The sequence below is a fragment of the Pagrus major genome, chromosome 20, assembly GCF_040436345.1.
Source record: "Pagrus major chromosome 20, Pma_NU_1.0".
Classification (NCBI taxonomy): Eukaryota; Metazoa; Chordata; class Actinopteri; order Spariformes; family Sparidae; genus Pagrus; species Pagrus major.
The window spans coordinates 12859218-12875622 of record NC_133234.1 but is presented as its reverse complement, the minus strand read 5'-3'; the positions used below and the strand labels follow the sequence as shown (position 1 = coordinate 12875622).

The 16405-nt window shown below is 41.4% G+C and overlaps 1 protein-coding gene across 4 annotated transcripts in view; it reads left to right on the top strand.

Moving 5' to 3' along the window:
• Nucleotides 1-16405, top strand: part of LOC141015388 (uncharacterized) — a 53158-nt gene that overhangs the window by 19925 nt on the left and 16828 nt on the right. For 2 of the 4 annotated variants that reach the window (XM_073489447.1, XM_073489448.1), the window contains exons 4-11: nucleotides 5085-5236; nucleotides 6678-6762; nucleotides 10048-10101; nucleotides 11030-11249; nucleotides 11765-12314; nucleotides 13489-13630; nucleotides 14176-14292; nucleotides 16283-16339. In XM_073489447.1, coding sequence (XP_073345548.1) covers nucleotides 5085-5236; nucleotides 6678-6762; nucleotides 10048-10101; nucleotides 11030-11249; nucleotides 11765-12314; nucleotides 13489-13630; nucleotides 14176-14292; nucleotides 16283-16339 — 1377 coding nt within the window. The remainder of the gene's footprint in view (nucleotides 1-5084; nucleotides 5237-6677; nucleotides 6763-10047; nucleotides 10102-11029; nucleotides 11250-11764; nucleotides 12315-13488; nucleotides 13631-14175; nucleotides 14293-16282; nucleotides 16340-16405) is intronic. The other 2 variants (XM_073489451.1, XM_073489449.1) reach the window with 2 other exon arrangements.

Sequence of the window (16405 nt, the reverse complement as noted above, 5' to 3'; positions counted from 1 at the left end):
TGATCAAAGTCAAATGGCTCTGGATGCAGAGTGAAGAACTTGGAAACAGTATGAGGATCCTGCTGTTACATGTCTGAAGAAGCGTAATGTAACGAGTGAAGCTGTAACTTTTGCATTTGTCACCACCAAAGTTGGCAGACAAACTGGCACCTAATAACAAATACCAGATGTTGCTGATCAACTCACAGGTGTTCGTAACTAACTTGGTCATTGAGCAATATTTTAGGTGTATTCATACTGTTTGAAAATGGCTGAGAAATTAGGTGTTTATATGTAATAAAAACCAAAGATGTTGCAATATGTGACTCAAGCACATAGTTAAATGCCAGTTCATTCCCTCATGCTCCTCTGACTTGGGTTTAACGGCACTCTTGCTTTCCATGACCAGAACTGAGTCTGTCAAACCCAAAAATGTTGATGGCAGAGGAAGAGAATTTGCTTCACAACCAAAAATGAAAGTTAGACAATCAGCCAGCTGCCAAAAGAAGCAAATATTTCTCTGGCTGTGTCATAAGGGAGAATGGGATGTTTTGCTAAGCTGTGGAATGGCCAAGAGAGAGGGAAGCCAAGGGTGCAAAGGCATGCATGCGTGCATGGAGCTAACTAATTACCATTTTCTCTAAACAGAGCGTTTCTAATGAACACTGTTGTAATGCTACATAACATCTGGACTGAGATCACAAGACATATGAATATTATATGTAAAGGAGAGGATTTTGCATTTTGATGCAATGTTGAACTTGAAAAGAAGCTTTGATTTGAAAGCATTCGGCCACAATGTTGAAAAGTTTTTTTAGTTTCAGTTGTATTTCCTGTTTCTTCCCTGATTGGGTAAACTGGGAATAGTGCCTCCATTGTCTCCTCTTGCACAGCATAATATAGTGATGGAAATAATACTTCATGGAACTTTCTTGTAGCTTTAAAGCTACTGTTTTTTGTTTGTTTGTTTGTTTGTTTGTTTGTTGTTGTTTGTTAAAAAGACATAACTGTATAAAATGCTAAAACAGGTCAAATATACTTGGACGACCTGCCCAAGTAAAGTCTCTGTGCGGGAAACACTGTCAAAGAATTGAACAACTAGGAATGTCAATGGTTTTGGTTTACCACTGAGAATATTTTTGCCTTGTCACACAAGTCAATTTACACACACACACACACACGCACACACACACACACACGCACACACACACACACACACACACACACACACACACACACACACACAGACGCACACACACACACACACAGACGCACACACAAACACTCCATTAATGGCTTCGCTATTAAACCATCATAGATTTAAAAAAATAAAATAAAAAATTGTGTGCGCTAAGTGAAGCTCAGTGTGGGAACATTTCTTCAAGAAATTAATTAAGCGAAATGTAAATTGTGTGATGCTACTCGTCAGTTTAGCACTAATACTAGCACTATGCTGCACCTAATTACCAGCTGCTATGTCTGAGGATGGCTCGTAGCCCAAGATTATGGCTGCAAGGAGGGGGTGAGAAAGTGTGACACGTGCCGGTCTGAGGCCATCCGCCAAAAATATTTAGACCAGAATGGTAGATCAGTGTGGTGAAGGATTCAAGTACGTCATGTCATCAAGAGCTACTACTAAACATATTGAAAAGCAATTTCAGGAGAAAGGAGGATAAGATAAAAGTCAAGTTAGCCTGGGCAGACCACCGATTTGCTCTCATGAACGAAAGCTACATCACATCCACTTCATCAGTGCTGCCTGGGAGATGCACTTCAGTGTGCTTCTTAGTCAGTCTGTCCATCTGGCACATGAGTAAACCTTGCTGAGAAGCTCATTTAGGTAAAAGTGTGCTAGGATAAAAGGAAAGCGCCTCTTGTTCTTGTACACATCATTTTGTGCTTTTTCTTAAAAATTAACCAGTTGGTTACTGGTTAATGGGTGTCATGCTGTCATAAGCAGAATTAACCAAAACTGTCAGCCCTAGGTAAAACCAAATGATAAAAATGTTAAATATAATAATAAATGTTTTATAATTACACAATTAAATACTCATATATACTTGATGCAATAGGTGCCAATATTTCAATTTGATGTTTGCCACTATAACACACTATTACAGTTAGGATTGTATGACAGCTAAAATGACACATCTGGCTATTGCTTCATAATCTTTTCAAATATATATGCCAATGAATATTGTTGCTGATACCATGGTGCAGTCTGTGATCACTGTGATACAGACATCACAGGCTGGCCTAGAGAAACCAAATCTTTATCTGATTTGTCCTTGTCTCCCCTTGAGACTCTGCTCAATGACTCCCATCGAGACAGCATTCATATTATTGTCTGAACAACTTGCGAGACTAGAATAAGTTTATGCTGTCTTCATAATTTCCATGTTCCGATCACAAAAGGACACTTGTTTGGGCCTCTTGTCTCTCAGTCATTTCCTTGTTGAGGGTTAAGGGGAGGAGTGGCTCTGTGGACTGTGGCGGCTGACAATCCCACATTGTGTGAACCGGTGCTGCTTCACAAAGGGCTCATTGTAGAGAGCAGTGGCCCAGGGAGAGGGGACTGGGTCTAGGCTAGGTGACAGAGAGGTGTGGGTTCGAGGGGCCTGGGTCTGGGGGCTAGAGCCGCGATGGCTGTCCCAAAGCGGGGACGTGTACTGGCGCTCAGCTGACACAGTGCTGCCGGTGCAGGGAGGGCGCACACGTGTGAGTAGTGAATGGATTGCCACACAGCTCCAGTGCAAAACGTATACTGTACTCCCACATGAGCGCCACCTACTTCATATAAGCACTCAGATCTCTCTCTGAGGTGAGCAGCTTTATGAAAATAGGTTTTTAATCAGAGCTGTTGTCAGTCTGATTTATTTTCCGTGTCTGAGAGAATCCGATGCTGTGATTATAAAACTGGGGGGGCTTAAGCTGCTTGTACAACTGTTCCCAGAATTTGAAATATTTTGCTGTTTATCCTCCTCTGACTCCAGCTCAAGGACAAGCCCACATGTGTGCCGTACTCTAGATTTGTTTACTCAGACAGATGGCCTAGCAGTCCAAAGTCATAGTCCACCCCCCCCCCCCTTATTTTCCCAGCTTCACTGCTGTTCTCCTTGACCACCAGCTTGAGACTTAATCTCCCTTTTCTCACCGCATACTGTTCCCACTCTCTGTCCCCAAACCTCCTTCTTCTTTCCGTGTCTGAGAGTGACAGGGCTCTCAGGTCAAGCTGACGCCAGTCTCTCTGTCCAGTCTGAAGCAGGTCTAGGCCCTCGCCCAGCTGTCCCGAGGTCTGTTTGTCCGTCTGTCTGTCAAGCCCGGCTGTTGCCCCGGCCTCTCACCTCGGTGTCAAGAGCCCTTCGGTTGTGGAGCATTTTAAGGCCAAAGACATAAGAAGTTGAACCAAAAAATAATGCCCGACTGAGTCACTGCTTCTGTGGCACTCTTGTTTTACCTGGGCCACTCACTCTTGGCCTACTAAGTCCATCCTTCAGTTCTCTTCGTTTAAATCTGCTGTGCCAAATTTGACTCTACTATGTGTTACCATGTTGACAGCTGTGAAAGAGTCGAGAATGAAAGTGACATAAACAGTGACGAAGTAAACAGGGCCTCTCATCTGCCCTCAGGGTGGGATTACCACAAACTGTTGACTATTGACTTCTGTGTCCACATTAGAGAAGCCATCCATAGGCTTCAATTCCTCTGTTGCTGACAGGCTATGGTTATGCTTCACAAATTGGGTCCTTGAGTTAGATTTATTCGGTCACGAGCTCACGTGAATGTGATACCTTTTAATTTGGTTTCCAGTGCCATTTCCTAATATATTCCTAGATTTGCTGAAGGCTGTAATTTATCATCTGTGGCTACCTGGTATTTAAAGCATGGAACCACTGTGGTATTTCGGTGTCTATAATTCTGTGTCTTTAGTGCAGTGAAAGTAGGGCCCAAAAGCTACCCATACCCAGTGTGCTTACTTATGCAGTACTATGCAGTATTTACTGCATTGAACAAATATAAATCCCTCAGTCAACATAAGCTTATCAAGGCTTTTCCCATTGTTGGGGGAAGTCAACTGGAGGTCAGACTTAGCAAAAGTCAGTTTTCTGAAATGGTAATATTTGTGGTACTGGACTTCTTGAAAGTACTGTCAAACAAGGGTTTTATTGACCAATGCAAACTAGTTCTAGCACAACACGTTCACTTAGAGCGATGCAGTTCAATGGACTATAAATAGATTATCTTATCTGTTCCAAGTTGAGCTTACATGTCTCCATTCATTGCAAATGAGCCGTGCCCGCATACAAAGCCACTGTGTGCTAACATAAACCTGCATGTAAAACCTCAAGTCATTGAACACATAGTAGTATTATTGTGGTCACGTTATTTCTGGCTGACACATGGCGTCCATGTCAGTGTGTGGAGTTGGGTTTACACCTCACAGCTAGGCATCAGACACAGCTAGACAGATTAAACTCACAACCGCTCAGTGAACCCATGAACTTGCACTGTTAATAAATGGAGCAGACCATTTCACAGGTGAGCCTTTCATGCGCTTTCGAGTGATACAATATACAACGTGGCTGTTAAACAGTCTAGTTCATTTGATGAATAACACAAAAATTAGTATGATTTAATGTCTTTTGTATGCTTGTGATTGTAGATTCCACCCTATTCTTTGACAGCTTAAAGTGCGTCATTATTACTGTGTTGATTATGGATTTTAGCCTGAATAGAGGGCCGACTATTAAGTTGTGAACAGTTACCTAATTTCCTGGTCGAAAAGCACCCTAATTATGGCTATAGCGATACTTTCTTGTACAAATAGAGTAAATGAAGTAAAACGCTGCACATATGATGCAATTATGTAATAACAGTCATTGAAATTCTCCAATACATATCACAAGAAACAAAAATATCACAGAGAGCCCTAACAGGAACATTTGGCTGTGCACAGACTGTGTCAGTGTGTGGCATGCGAAGCTTGGCATGAAAATTGATGCTGGGGTGGATAGTGTGAGAAGACGGAACCATGTGGAGGGATATGTGGTGCGGGCACGTCTGTTAACACTTCATCTATGTGTCTCTTCTGTTGTGTCCTCCAGCCCAGCACTCTGCCCCAGGGTACAATCAATATGAACCAGTGCTCTGACGTCATCGATGGAGAGTCCAGGACAGGTCAGAAGAATTCGCTGTGCATCCTGACACCTGAGAAAGAGCACTTCATACGGGCTGAGTGTAAAGAAATTATCAACGGGTAAGACAGGAATGTGATCTGTTAAAGTCTTTATATATGTGATGTATTATAACTGAGGCCTCAGTATGGGCAGTGTGGTTTGTGTTGCTCTCTCCTTTGGTTTGAGTGGATAGAGATGACAGAGACTTGGACAGGGAGAATAGTTGTGCGCAACTGCCTCTGCTGCCAAAACTGCTCTGCCCCCTGCTGTCTCCTTTGAGCTGTGCTTCTCAGAGACTTGTAATCCACACTGCAGTGACACTGCACATTCTTGAACTGTTTCCTCTCCCTGTCTCTCTAGCCCCTCTCCCTGTGTTCACAAACTCCCATATGCCTGGTCACAGATCATAGTACACAAGCCTTAAGCCTCCTAATTACTCCTGTGCATCTCCTCCAGTGCTGCACCTTCAAAAGAGTGTCTCTGCACCGCACTCTCCCTCCCTGGCTGTAGCATACATATTATGGCTATTCTTAGGGAACTGTGACTCACAACACCCACTCTCCGTTATGGTACCTGCTCCATCACTGTACGCCTCCCACTCTCTATCATCTGGCTCCCATGTGTTGGTTCTGGGCCATCGCACAATCATATTAGACCTTGCAAAGTTGCCATTAACGACAGCCAGGATTTTAAAAATATATACTGTTGTTAAGCTCTTTACAAATGTCTTTTGACTCATTATAAAAACAGTGCTGTGTGGGGACTCATGCATTTATAACTGCGTCACATGTTTGTGTACAATATTACAGTTCATAGTGTGACTTTCCACTCTTTACAAAGTGGGTGGAGTAGAAAAGTGTTTGATAATGTATGAGTGTCTATAGACATTGACTTGATTATTCTAATCCAGGGGTTTCTGTATTGTTCTATATATTACAGTGATTTGAGGATTATTGTTAATATTGACAGCTATTTTTTGTTTATACAAGCTATTACCCAGTGTGGAAGTAGAATTTTTTTTGTTTTTTTGTAGCTTTAAGTGTGGGTGCATTATTTGTGCTGTATAGTAAAAAATGCATTTCTTCTTAGCTAAATCCTCTCCGGCTAATTAGATCACTGTGTCCTCATGAATTGACTTTTTGTAAATCCTAACATTCTTACTCCCCACAATGAGCAAAAAGGCAAACATGAATTATGAATGAATGAAAATGAAATGTTACCACATTGTACCGAGCTTAACGTGCATTATATTGCCACCTAGGGGAATAGACACTGAGAAAAGGTTGTCTTTCGCTGCATTAGCTCAATGCTTAGAGAGTAGAGGGTGTTGTGTAGTTCAATATTTTTCTATCTGTTAGTAGTATTAGTTGATGCACAGACTTGTCCTGCAAGTATAATGGTTTGTATTTTGCAAAGAACTTTGTCCCAGTCATGTATTGATCCACCATGGGTGCAAGGTTTGTGTGGCGTGCTTTTAGTGTCCCAAGATCAACAACAGCTTGACAGTTTAACTTTTCGCAGGTGGCAGGAGGCTTTGACTGTGTACCCCAGGACCAACAAGCAGAACCAGAAGAAAAAGCGCAAGGTCGATCCACCCACTCACCAGGTAATGTGCTTATTCACACACTCCATAGTGAAGGAGAGAGTAGTAACCAACTATAGTCAGATGAAGGTCATGTTTTTGATCATTTTTTTCTGTTGTGTATGGATGGGCTCTTGAATGCTACATAATAACATGCACAAACTAGAGGACTCCTGTGCCTTGATGTGGAGCAGAGAATAAGGAGAGGATGATGTTACAACTTCAGTGAGAATACAGATGAACAGTATTTTGAGATGAGGTTTAGGTGATTGAATATATATAAAATATAATAAAAAATGTGCCATTGCTTCAAAAAGGAAGAATGTAGATATAAATTCATATTTAAGGACAACATTTGCTGTGGAAGTATGCTGTATGGCGGCTTTACATTCAAACTACACAAGCTGTTTTCGTCTCAGAAAGAGAGAGAGATGTATCGTTATTTTCTGCCAGCAACATGATCGACAGTTTATGCTGTCCATATTTGCATTCTTGAGTCACACAGTGTGTCCGTCTCGATAGACGAATACACTTCATGCCAAATCTAAATGAATTCAGGTGGTCATTGGTAAACGGTAGTTAAAGAATTAACAGTGTTAACATTTGAGTAATTCCAACATTGCAATTCTGGTTGTAGAGATGTAGATCGGACCAAAAACTTTCAAAATATTCCTGTGCAAACAGTCAGCTGTAATGATGACAGCTGCCTGCTAAAATAACATTCAGCAGCGACTTTCAGCAATGTGGCCATGATCCTCTCGCTTATGAATTTGCTGGTGCGCTGTGTTTCATTGTGACGTCCAGCAGCTGCTGTCTCACCTGCCAGGCGTTTGTCCTTTGTCGTGCCCGTTCATTTAATAACCTTGTTTGCCTGGTCAAAACAACCTTTTTTTCCCCTAAGAAATCATCACCTGTGTGTCCTGTGGCAGTGTGTGGGTGTAGGACCATACAATGTCTCAAAGTGTTTAATGAGGAATGGGACATTGCTTTGTGAAATCACATGTTAGCTGAAACAGAGGCTTTTCTGTTAAATGGGTAAAACAAATCAACAATCATCATACCATCATTTTTTTCCCCAGATTTGAGACGTCCTCATGTCACCCTGTTTCTAACAATGCAGTACTTTGAATTGTGTGTAAAATCCTCTAAATGGAACAAAATGTCCATGATGGATCCTACATTTTCTGCTCACACCCTGTGACAGCCCTGAGGCCTTGCAGTTATTGAGAATGCATGTCAAAGTCTCTTTGTTAGCTCACTTTCCACATTGACCATCCTGATGATGGGACTAGAAAGAGAATTTCTCGTTTTAGAGCAGTGTGTCTGGAAAGAATCTAGAAATGGATAAAATGATAATATAGTGTATCTACACCGAATGTTTCAACTATATACCAATCCACCTTTTTGCATTCAGCAGTCTTAGAGCAAGGTGAGCAGCATCATGTGACATCCATTAGAAACACAAATGCCCATAGGGAATAAAAATGCTCTTTTCATGTTAGTGCCGTCATTTTTCTCCCTGGTAGGTAGAATAAAATGAGAGGACTAGGTAAAGCTTTATTACCGGTATAATGGTTTCAAGATGAAATATAGACATATAATGTAGTGTTGTACAGACCACCCACCGTGGGATACAGTTTCCCCCCTTCCCTACCTCCTTTTTGATGCAAGGCCAAATTTGTGGTGAGTGCACACAAAACTCTGTCTGAAGTTCATTGTCTCGTTCCTCTAATGAAGGTGCCCTGAATCAGTGTGTGACCTTTCTTGGCTTACACCAACAGGCTCATTTGCAGAGGGACAGTAGTGACACAGCGATGACCTTAACTGTGTCCCATGTGACCTCCGTCATTTATGCCTCTTTGTTGTTGTGTTGATCAACAACAGAAAAAAATGACAACCACTGCTCTGTAAATGTGTTAGTCTTAACATCTAACTAGAGATCGACTGATACTAGATTTTTGGGGCAGATACCAATATTATTGAGTGAAAAGTGATCCCTCAAATGTTGTTACACGTTACAAAGATACGTATGTAATGTAGGCTGGATATTTTACAGAAACAATGGAAATTTAAAGGAGACATAGTATGCTTTGAGTTTTTTACTCTCCTTCAGTGTTTTATATGCTCTCGTGCATGTAAAAGGTCTTGAAAATTAAAAAGGTCACACCAACAGAAGCTCCTCTCTCCCACAGAAAACACTGCTCCTGAAACGCCTCGTCAGTGTTCCCCCTTTTAATTCTGTGACTTTGTGACATCACACTACGTCACCATGTCAAGTATTTGCATAATATATGCCTAGCGGCTAATTTGGCACATACGAAGTAATTAAGCACAGCTGCTCTGTTGTTGTTAGTGTTGCTGGCTCAGGCGTGTGTGAGCTGACCAATCAGAGAAGACTGTGTATTCAGGAGGACAGCCTTAAAGAGACAGGAGCTAAAACAGAGCGTTTCAGACAGAGGGGGAATACAGAGCTGCATCTCTGGACAGTGTGAAACCTGAAAATGAGCATAATATTTCACCTTTAATAATTATTTAATATATTTAGCACAAGCATCATTTCTACATTTTGTTTGGTTTTCATCGATATCGATCAATACCAATATATCTGTAATAGGCTAATATCAGCTGTACGTTATATCAGTAATATATCGTCTAATAACACTGTCTGATTGTACAAACCTCATTGTATTTTATCTCAGTAAGTTACTGATGTCTGTTTTTAAGAACGATACTTAGTAGTTCCTCAACTTAGCTGGTTTCGTAAGGCAGAAATGAATCTTTCTTAATTTGTGAGGGTGATTATTCTTTCACTTCTCATCATGTCGGTTTCTACCATTGTCTCATGAGCTGTTCAGTTGTTCTGGGATGTAAATTTAATATAGATTTTCCACACCACACTTTTCCACCTGTAAGCTCTCCTCCCACTCTTCCTGAAGTCACTGGAGACGTGATCTAAAACTACTGCAAATACTTGGGCACAGTCACATGTTTGTCTTCTGGGTGGTGCCCCTAAATTGACGGCACCTGACCTTCAGTATAAAGAAGTTTATATGACTGGCAACTTATGTGTGTCTCACATTGTAACTGAAAGGAGTTTTTACAGATTCTTGTGTTGGCTCATAAACAACAAAACATTTAACAACTTGTTTAAGTGCTGTACTTTATACATTTGTATGTATTTATCCCAAATGAGAATTAAATAAATGGCATGGTTCAAATAAAACAGACAGATGTTCGGGTCTACCTGTATTACTAATAATACGCAGTACATAGCAAGTATTAACATCAAAGGCTTTTTGTGATTGGCAGGGTGGAGTAACTCCAAGCCAGTGTTTTTCCACTGAAGACATGAATGGACACCCAGTGAGTTCAGCTCAGCCCAACTTTTTATCCTGCTTCACCCTCTGGCTTTGAAATCACAGCCTTAATAGATTGATATATAATGATCAATCCAGGTGAAGGGTGAATAAAAAGGACATGATTTAAATCTTCTCTGTCTAATACTGAAAGAGTTAATTTTAGCATAACGGCATGTTTGTGGCAGCCTGGCTGAGGAGATGATGTTTGAGGGTCACTTTGCTTTGGAAATCTCGCTTTCTCCTCTTATGATTCCAGTAGGTGACATCAAACTCTGAACAAATCAGCAATGAGTGTTTAATTTTGTTTTCTCTTTGTATTCTTTAATCAAATGAAGAAGATCTTTATGATTTTTATCCTACAAATTCTATTACATTATATTCCACTTCTGCAGATCTGTTTTTTTTTTCTATCCTTCAGTAATACAGGTGGGTTTGCCTTGAATGAACTCTTTGTTCTTTGTCAAGCTGTCAATCTCTTTCTACTTTCCATGCATCCTCCTCCTCTCTTGATGATGAAAGCAGTTCTCTTTTGCTTTGTCACTGTCATTTCCCTGACATGTGCATATAAAGGGAAAAAAAGGCAAAAACAGAATTTATGGACCAGTTACTTAGGCTAAATTTCACTGACTAGTCCAACGTCGACCACACAGGAAGCAACTAACAGAGGGAGAGAGAGACCCTGGAATAGACTTGTATTGTGATTGGCACATGATTGGACACAGTTGAAAGTAGGCATGATGCACATACACATCAAGAAGTCTAGATTAAAAAAAACATCCATTATTTGAGTTTTCACAATTACCTTTTCTGTATTTAATTCTTCTTTAATCTCTTCCTCCTCGTATTCCTTTTTGTAGTCTCTCTGTGACCTTACCTCCCATTATATCCTCTCCTCTTCCTATCCACTCCTTCCAACCCGAACCCCCATTCAGGAGCCTGGCCCTGCCAAGGTGACGGTGACCAGCAGTGGGGGAAGCATTCCCTGCCTACCCAGCAGTATCGCCAGTGCCGAGCGAGTCCCGATGAGCCGTGCCACTCTGTGGCAGGAGGAGAGCCGCTGGAGCAGGGCCACCATCCCCTGCAGCCGCAGTGCCTCCTGTATCAGCCAGCTGGGCCAGAGTCAACACGAATCCAGTATCACTACTCAAGATGGTGAGTCAAGGTCTTAAAATAATGTTGATGAAGTTTCTCAGTCATGCAGGTCATGGTAATTCTAAGTGCTGTATCATAGGCAACTGGACTTCTTTCAGTTTCGTGAAGTTTCACTTCTCATCCAAGAGGATTCTCCAGTTCTAACTAACTAGAGAGGAGTTGCAGGCTTTTAAGCTCTGTGTGTGAGCGTCCTTACAGAGTCGTTAAGGACACATGTGTGCTCTTAAATAGTATTTGGATATTTTTAGACTGTATTGCAATAACCAATATACTGTATATCTCAATATTTTGACATCTTCTCAAAAGCACTTCATAAATGTTACAGCTGGGTGACAAAATACCTCAATATTGATAATATAACTAACCCACTTTTGGAGGCAGTTGCTATCACTATGCATGGTTAACGTTCTGACTCCAACTTGACCATCACTCTTAACTGTTAGCAGAAAGTGTAACTTGCTTTGATGAGACACTGTTTTGTGTTTGATATCAGTGGTACTGTGTCCTTGTTTCAGATGCTGGCACAATGAGCACTGGACGCAAGGTGCGAGTGGAAAGTGGTTACTTTTCTCTGGAGAAGACCAAGTCGGAGCCCTCTCCACAGTCTACACAGCATTCTCAGCCACCCCAGCATCTGCCCCTGTCCTCTTCAGCATCCTCCTCCTCTTTAGGAGCTCTCAGTCCCAGGTACAGCTCTGAGTCAGAACCCCAAATTTCCCCTTTTCAACCCTCCCAAGATCCTCTCCCTTCTCCAGGTGCTCTAGTTTCCCCCAGCTACTCCACCATCAGTTCCTCCCAGAGCTCGCTGGACTCTGATCCCAGCGTCACTACACCGACCTGGGAGGGACACAGTGGTGGTGGAGGAAGCACTGGCAGTGCCAGTGGTGGAGGAGGCAGAGTGGGCCGGTCTGGCAGGGAATACGCAACGCTGTCTGATGTGCCACGAGCTCGCAGACTGAGCTACCGCGAAGCCTTCCGCTCAGAGAAAAAGCGCCAAGAGCTGAGGGCACGGACACGGAGTCCTGGCAGGGAGGAGGTGGCTCGGCTGTTTGGGCAGGAGCGCAGGTAAGAGGTCATGGATAAGTGTCATGCTCGGGACACTGCAAAAAGAAGACTCTGAATACATGTCACATAGCTGAAACATACATGCAGATTCATTGGTGATAATATAATGACAGTCAGACATGATAAATAATCATTAATGAGCCACTGGCATAGCGTTAAAACATATAGATAGCATGTCAATTGATCTATTATGTAAAGCTCATGCATTGCTTAAAGCATTCAGCATTTAGCACCACCCTGTGGCTGCTGTCTTTTAGGAACACCTAAGCTTACCAGTGGTTTGCCATTAATGATTTGGGGGAATTAAATGCATGCGATACTTGCTTTTCTATGGATCTCTTACCTTTTTGCTCTGGCTATTTTGCTAGTTTGTTTTGTTGTTTCAATCTTTTCCAGGGGCTTCTGAACAGAGCTTCTCAGATCTAATGCTCAACCAACCCCTCCACCCCTGTCCCAATGCTGTTCCCTGCTGGTCACCGCTGATTCCTGCTTTCTATCATTTCATCTCTGCACTGCCTGGGAGCACACACACACAATGTTTCATACATGCTTGATTTACTTTATATACTGAACAAAATGGTACTGATGATGGGTTTTACATACAGTTTGATCTCCTCCTTGTTTCTCATACACACACACTTAATACATACACATTAACAAGTGCAGTGTTTTAAGGTAACAGCGACTGTGTCACCATTGCTGCTCCCTCTGCAATTTGTTTAATCCACCATTCTGGTCATTTTCCTTTTCCTCTAAAGTTTAATCTCTCATCATATAACAAACTCTTTATTCTGTGATATATCTTTGTATTGCTCTCTGTGGGATATTATTTCTACCTTGTGTAATGGTGCCAAAGTCAAGCTACCTACATATTGTATGTAAATGCCCAAAATAAACTGAAACTACTTGTAACCATTATAGACATTAATTTTGGCTCAAATTTGCTTTCATATCATTCTTTGGTATTGTTTTTATGCTGATTCTGCCACCATCTAAGTATAATATGCTGCTTCAATATTTTTGTAAGAACAGCCAATTTATTTTACTGTTGTGTTTTTAGAATTCTGCATTTTTTAAGCATGATCGAGATATTGAGTTCAAGACTTTTATGTGAACTGTTTGTGCTGCGTGTTGAGTACATTTTTGTAAGGAATAGTCGCTCTGTGTCTCCTAGGCGTTCTCAAATCATTGGCCGATTCGAGGAGGGTCCGCATGTAGAGCGCATGGACACGAGCAGCTCCACAGAGCCCTCCGCCAACACCACGCTAATCCAGAGACAAGGCCGCAGCGAGAGACGCTATCTGGCTAATAAACATGTATGCTATTCTCTTTGTAAATCCTCAACAGCTTAATCAAAACAAAGGTGTTATATACTCATTCATTCACAAATTCATTGAATGGCATCTGCACTGCACCAATCGGCCACTACATTAAAAGGACTAACAGGTGAAGTGATTAATTTTGATCATCTCATTACAATGCAATGTTCTGCTTGGAAAAATTGGATCCTGGCATTCATGTGGATATCACTTTGACATGCGCCACCCACCCAGCACCGGGCAGAGCAAGGGCACCTCTCATGGCATCAGCGTGAGGAACATGACAAGAGCTCAAGGCAACGTCCTGGCCTCCAAATTCTCCAGATCCCAATCCGATCGAGCATCCATGGACATGCTGGCATCGACATGAATGCCAGGACCCAAGGTTTCCCAGCAGAACATTGCATTGTGACGACATGATCGATGTTCGTTAGTCCTTTTAATGTTGTGGCTAATCTATATCTGTAATTAGAATTGGACATGATCTCCCTACTTTGATATAGAATTACCTCTAATTTCTGATACCAATTTGATATTTATAGGAGATGTCACTGGATGCAGGAAAAGACCGTTCAGTCCCCGATGTGTCCAGCTCCACTTTTGCTAATTTAAGAAGAGCCAAGTCACTGGACCGCAGAGTCACCGAGTCCTCAATGACTGTGAGTATTTCTACAGTACAGTACCAGTAGACTATAAAATCATGTCAAGGTCCCATAAAATGGTTTTGAGATTCAAGATTGAGATTGAGCATAGAGAAAAGCATGTGATCCCTCACCGCTTTCCGACCTGTGAAAACTGTCAGTTGTGGTCAGTATTGCATCAGGCCAGCCCAGAAGCACAGCAGCAGAGACTAAACCCAATATACTGCAGTGGGCACCCAGCGCTTTGTTATTTGGTGTGGGGTTTTTTCTCCCTTTGCACCACCTAAATGCACAAGGGTAGATTGACAAAAGGATCATTCAAAAATTGCAATTTCAACATATAACACAAGATGGTTATAAACAAAGAACTGCACTCAGGCACACTGTGTAACAAGGAAAAACGCATTTGTCATGAGACTTTTAAATGGCTGGTAGGCATTTCCAATTTTTGTGGCACAGTATGTGAAATGATATGTATGTCCTCTAGTAATTTTCAGTTTGCACAACAACAATTTTTCCCACAATGCATGTAAAATTCAATAAAAGGTATGTTTATGGACTCGAATAATGATGCACTTATTATAAGGACAAGTGTGCACATCTTTGTGGCATCTAGTGGTGTGGTTGCAGATTGTAACCAACTGAATACCCCTTGTCTCACACTACACTAAGGTGGCGATTAAAAATGCTACAACAGTGCGAAAGGCCCTCTCTGTAGATATAAAATTCTCTTTCTGAAGTTACAAAAACCTAAGGATTCTTCGATAAACATCTTGATTTATTATTATATTGATGATATTATATTACATTTATTATATATATTAGAATAACAAATAATATATTATATTACAAATCTCCCTAAATCCTACTCACCAGATCTTCAACAACTATTTTCTTTAATTATTATGTTTTTGTGAGTATGTAGGCATAGTTAGACACACTGATCTACTCTTAAGTTTGTTTGTCATTTTGACTCATTCGTTCAAGCATCCATGAGTTACCTCATTGCAATGTGCGCTAGTCATTCATAAAATTAGCATACATCTTTTAACTTCAATTACTCCCGAACCCAAACAACATTACAACTCCACATATAACTGTACAACATTACATCAGCACTTATTTTCTTCAGTTTCCACAAGTGAGATAAAAGTATCCCTCAAGTTGCTTCAGGTTGCACTGGTGTCTTCCTGGAGGTCTGACTCCTACCACTCTGACAAACTGATCTGAGGTCTGTTCAGAGAGTGCTGCAGGGGTGATCCATTCAGTGTGTGGTTGGTCTCTCTGGCCAAGTTGCAGCTGCCAAACACCCCCACCTACTCAAACACACACACACCCCCACATTCATGTACACACCACTGCCACCACCGCTGCTGATGAGTATAAATAGCCAGCACAGAAGCAACCGCAGTTGCGCGTATGTCCCCGGGATAGACGGAAAGAAACAGATTGTCAACATATGAAGTGAAGGCAGTTAGCCATCAGAATGACTCTCTGCCAGACGGTGACACCACACCTGATGAAGCTCAACAAAAGCAAGGTATTGTTGAGGAAGTAGAAGGCAGCTTTTGGACGAATGGTTTACTTTAGAGTCTATAAACAGACTTGAGCTTGGTTGCAGCAGTTTGTGTTTCACAGGGAAAGTCCAGCTCCCGCCAGTCAGTCTCGTTAGCTGGAGCCACGTAACAGCACTTATACTTCTGTAACTGAAGCAGGGACCTAAATGTAAACAAATGCACTTAAATGCAAACGTGTTAGAGGAAATGTCAGTTATGTATTCTGATCACATCAGTGATGAATAGTGACTCAATAACAACCGCTTGTATAGTGAAATTAGGACAAAAATGTTCAACAAAATATAATTTGTTTTGGGACTTTTTTTCTAATAATGTGGTTAGTGTTTATTTGAAAGTAAGATCTAAGCGGAATTTCCTTTTTAATGATTTTTAATGAGTTAATCTAGTCACATCCCATCATATCACATCTCTCTGATCTTTCCTAATTGCAGCCAGATCTGCTGAACTTCAAAAAAGGATGGATGACAAAACTGTATGAAGATGGAATGGTAATTTGCTTTCATTAGTCAGATTAAATGACCATCTGCTTCTTTTCCCTTCTGAATAAGATCGTA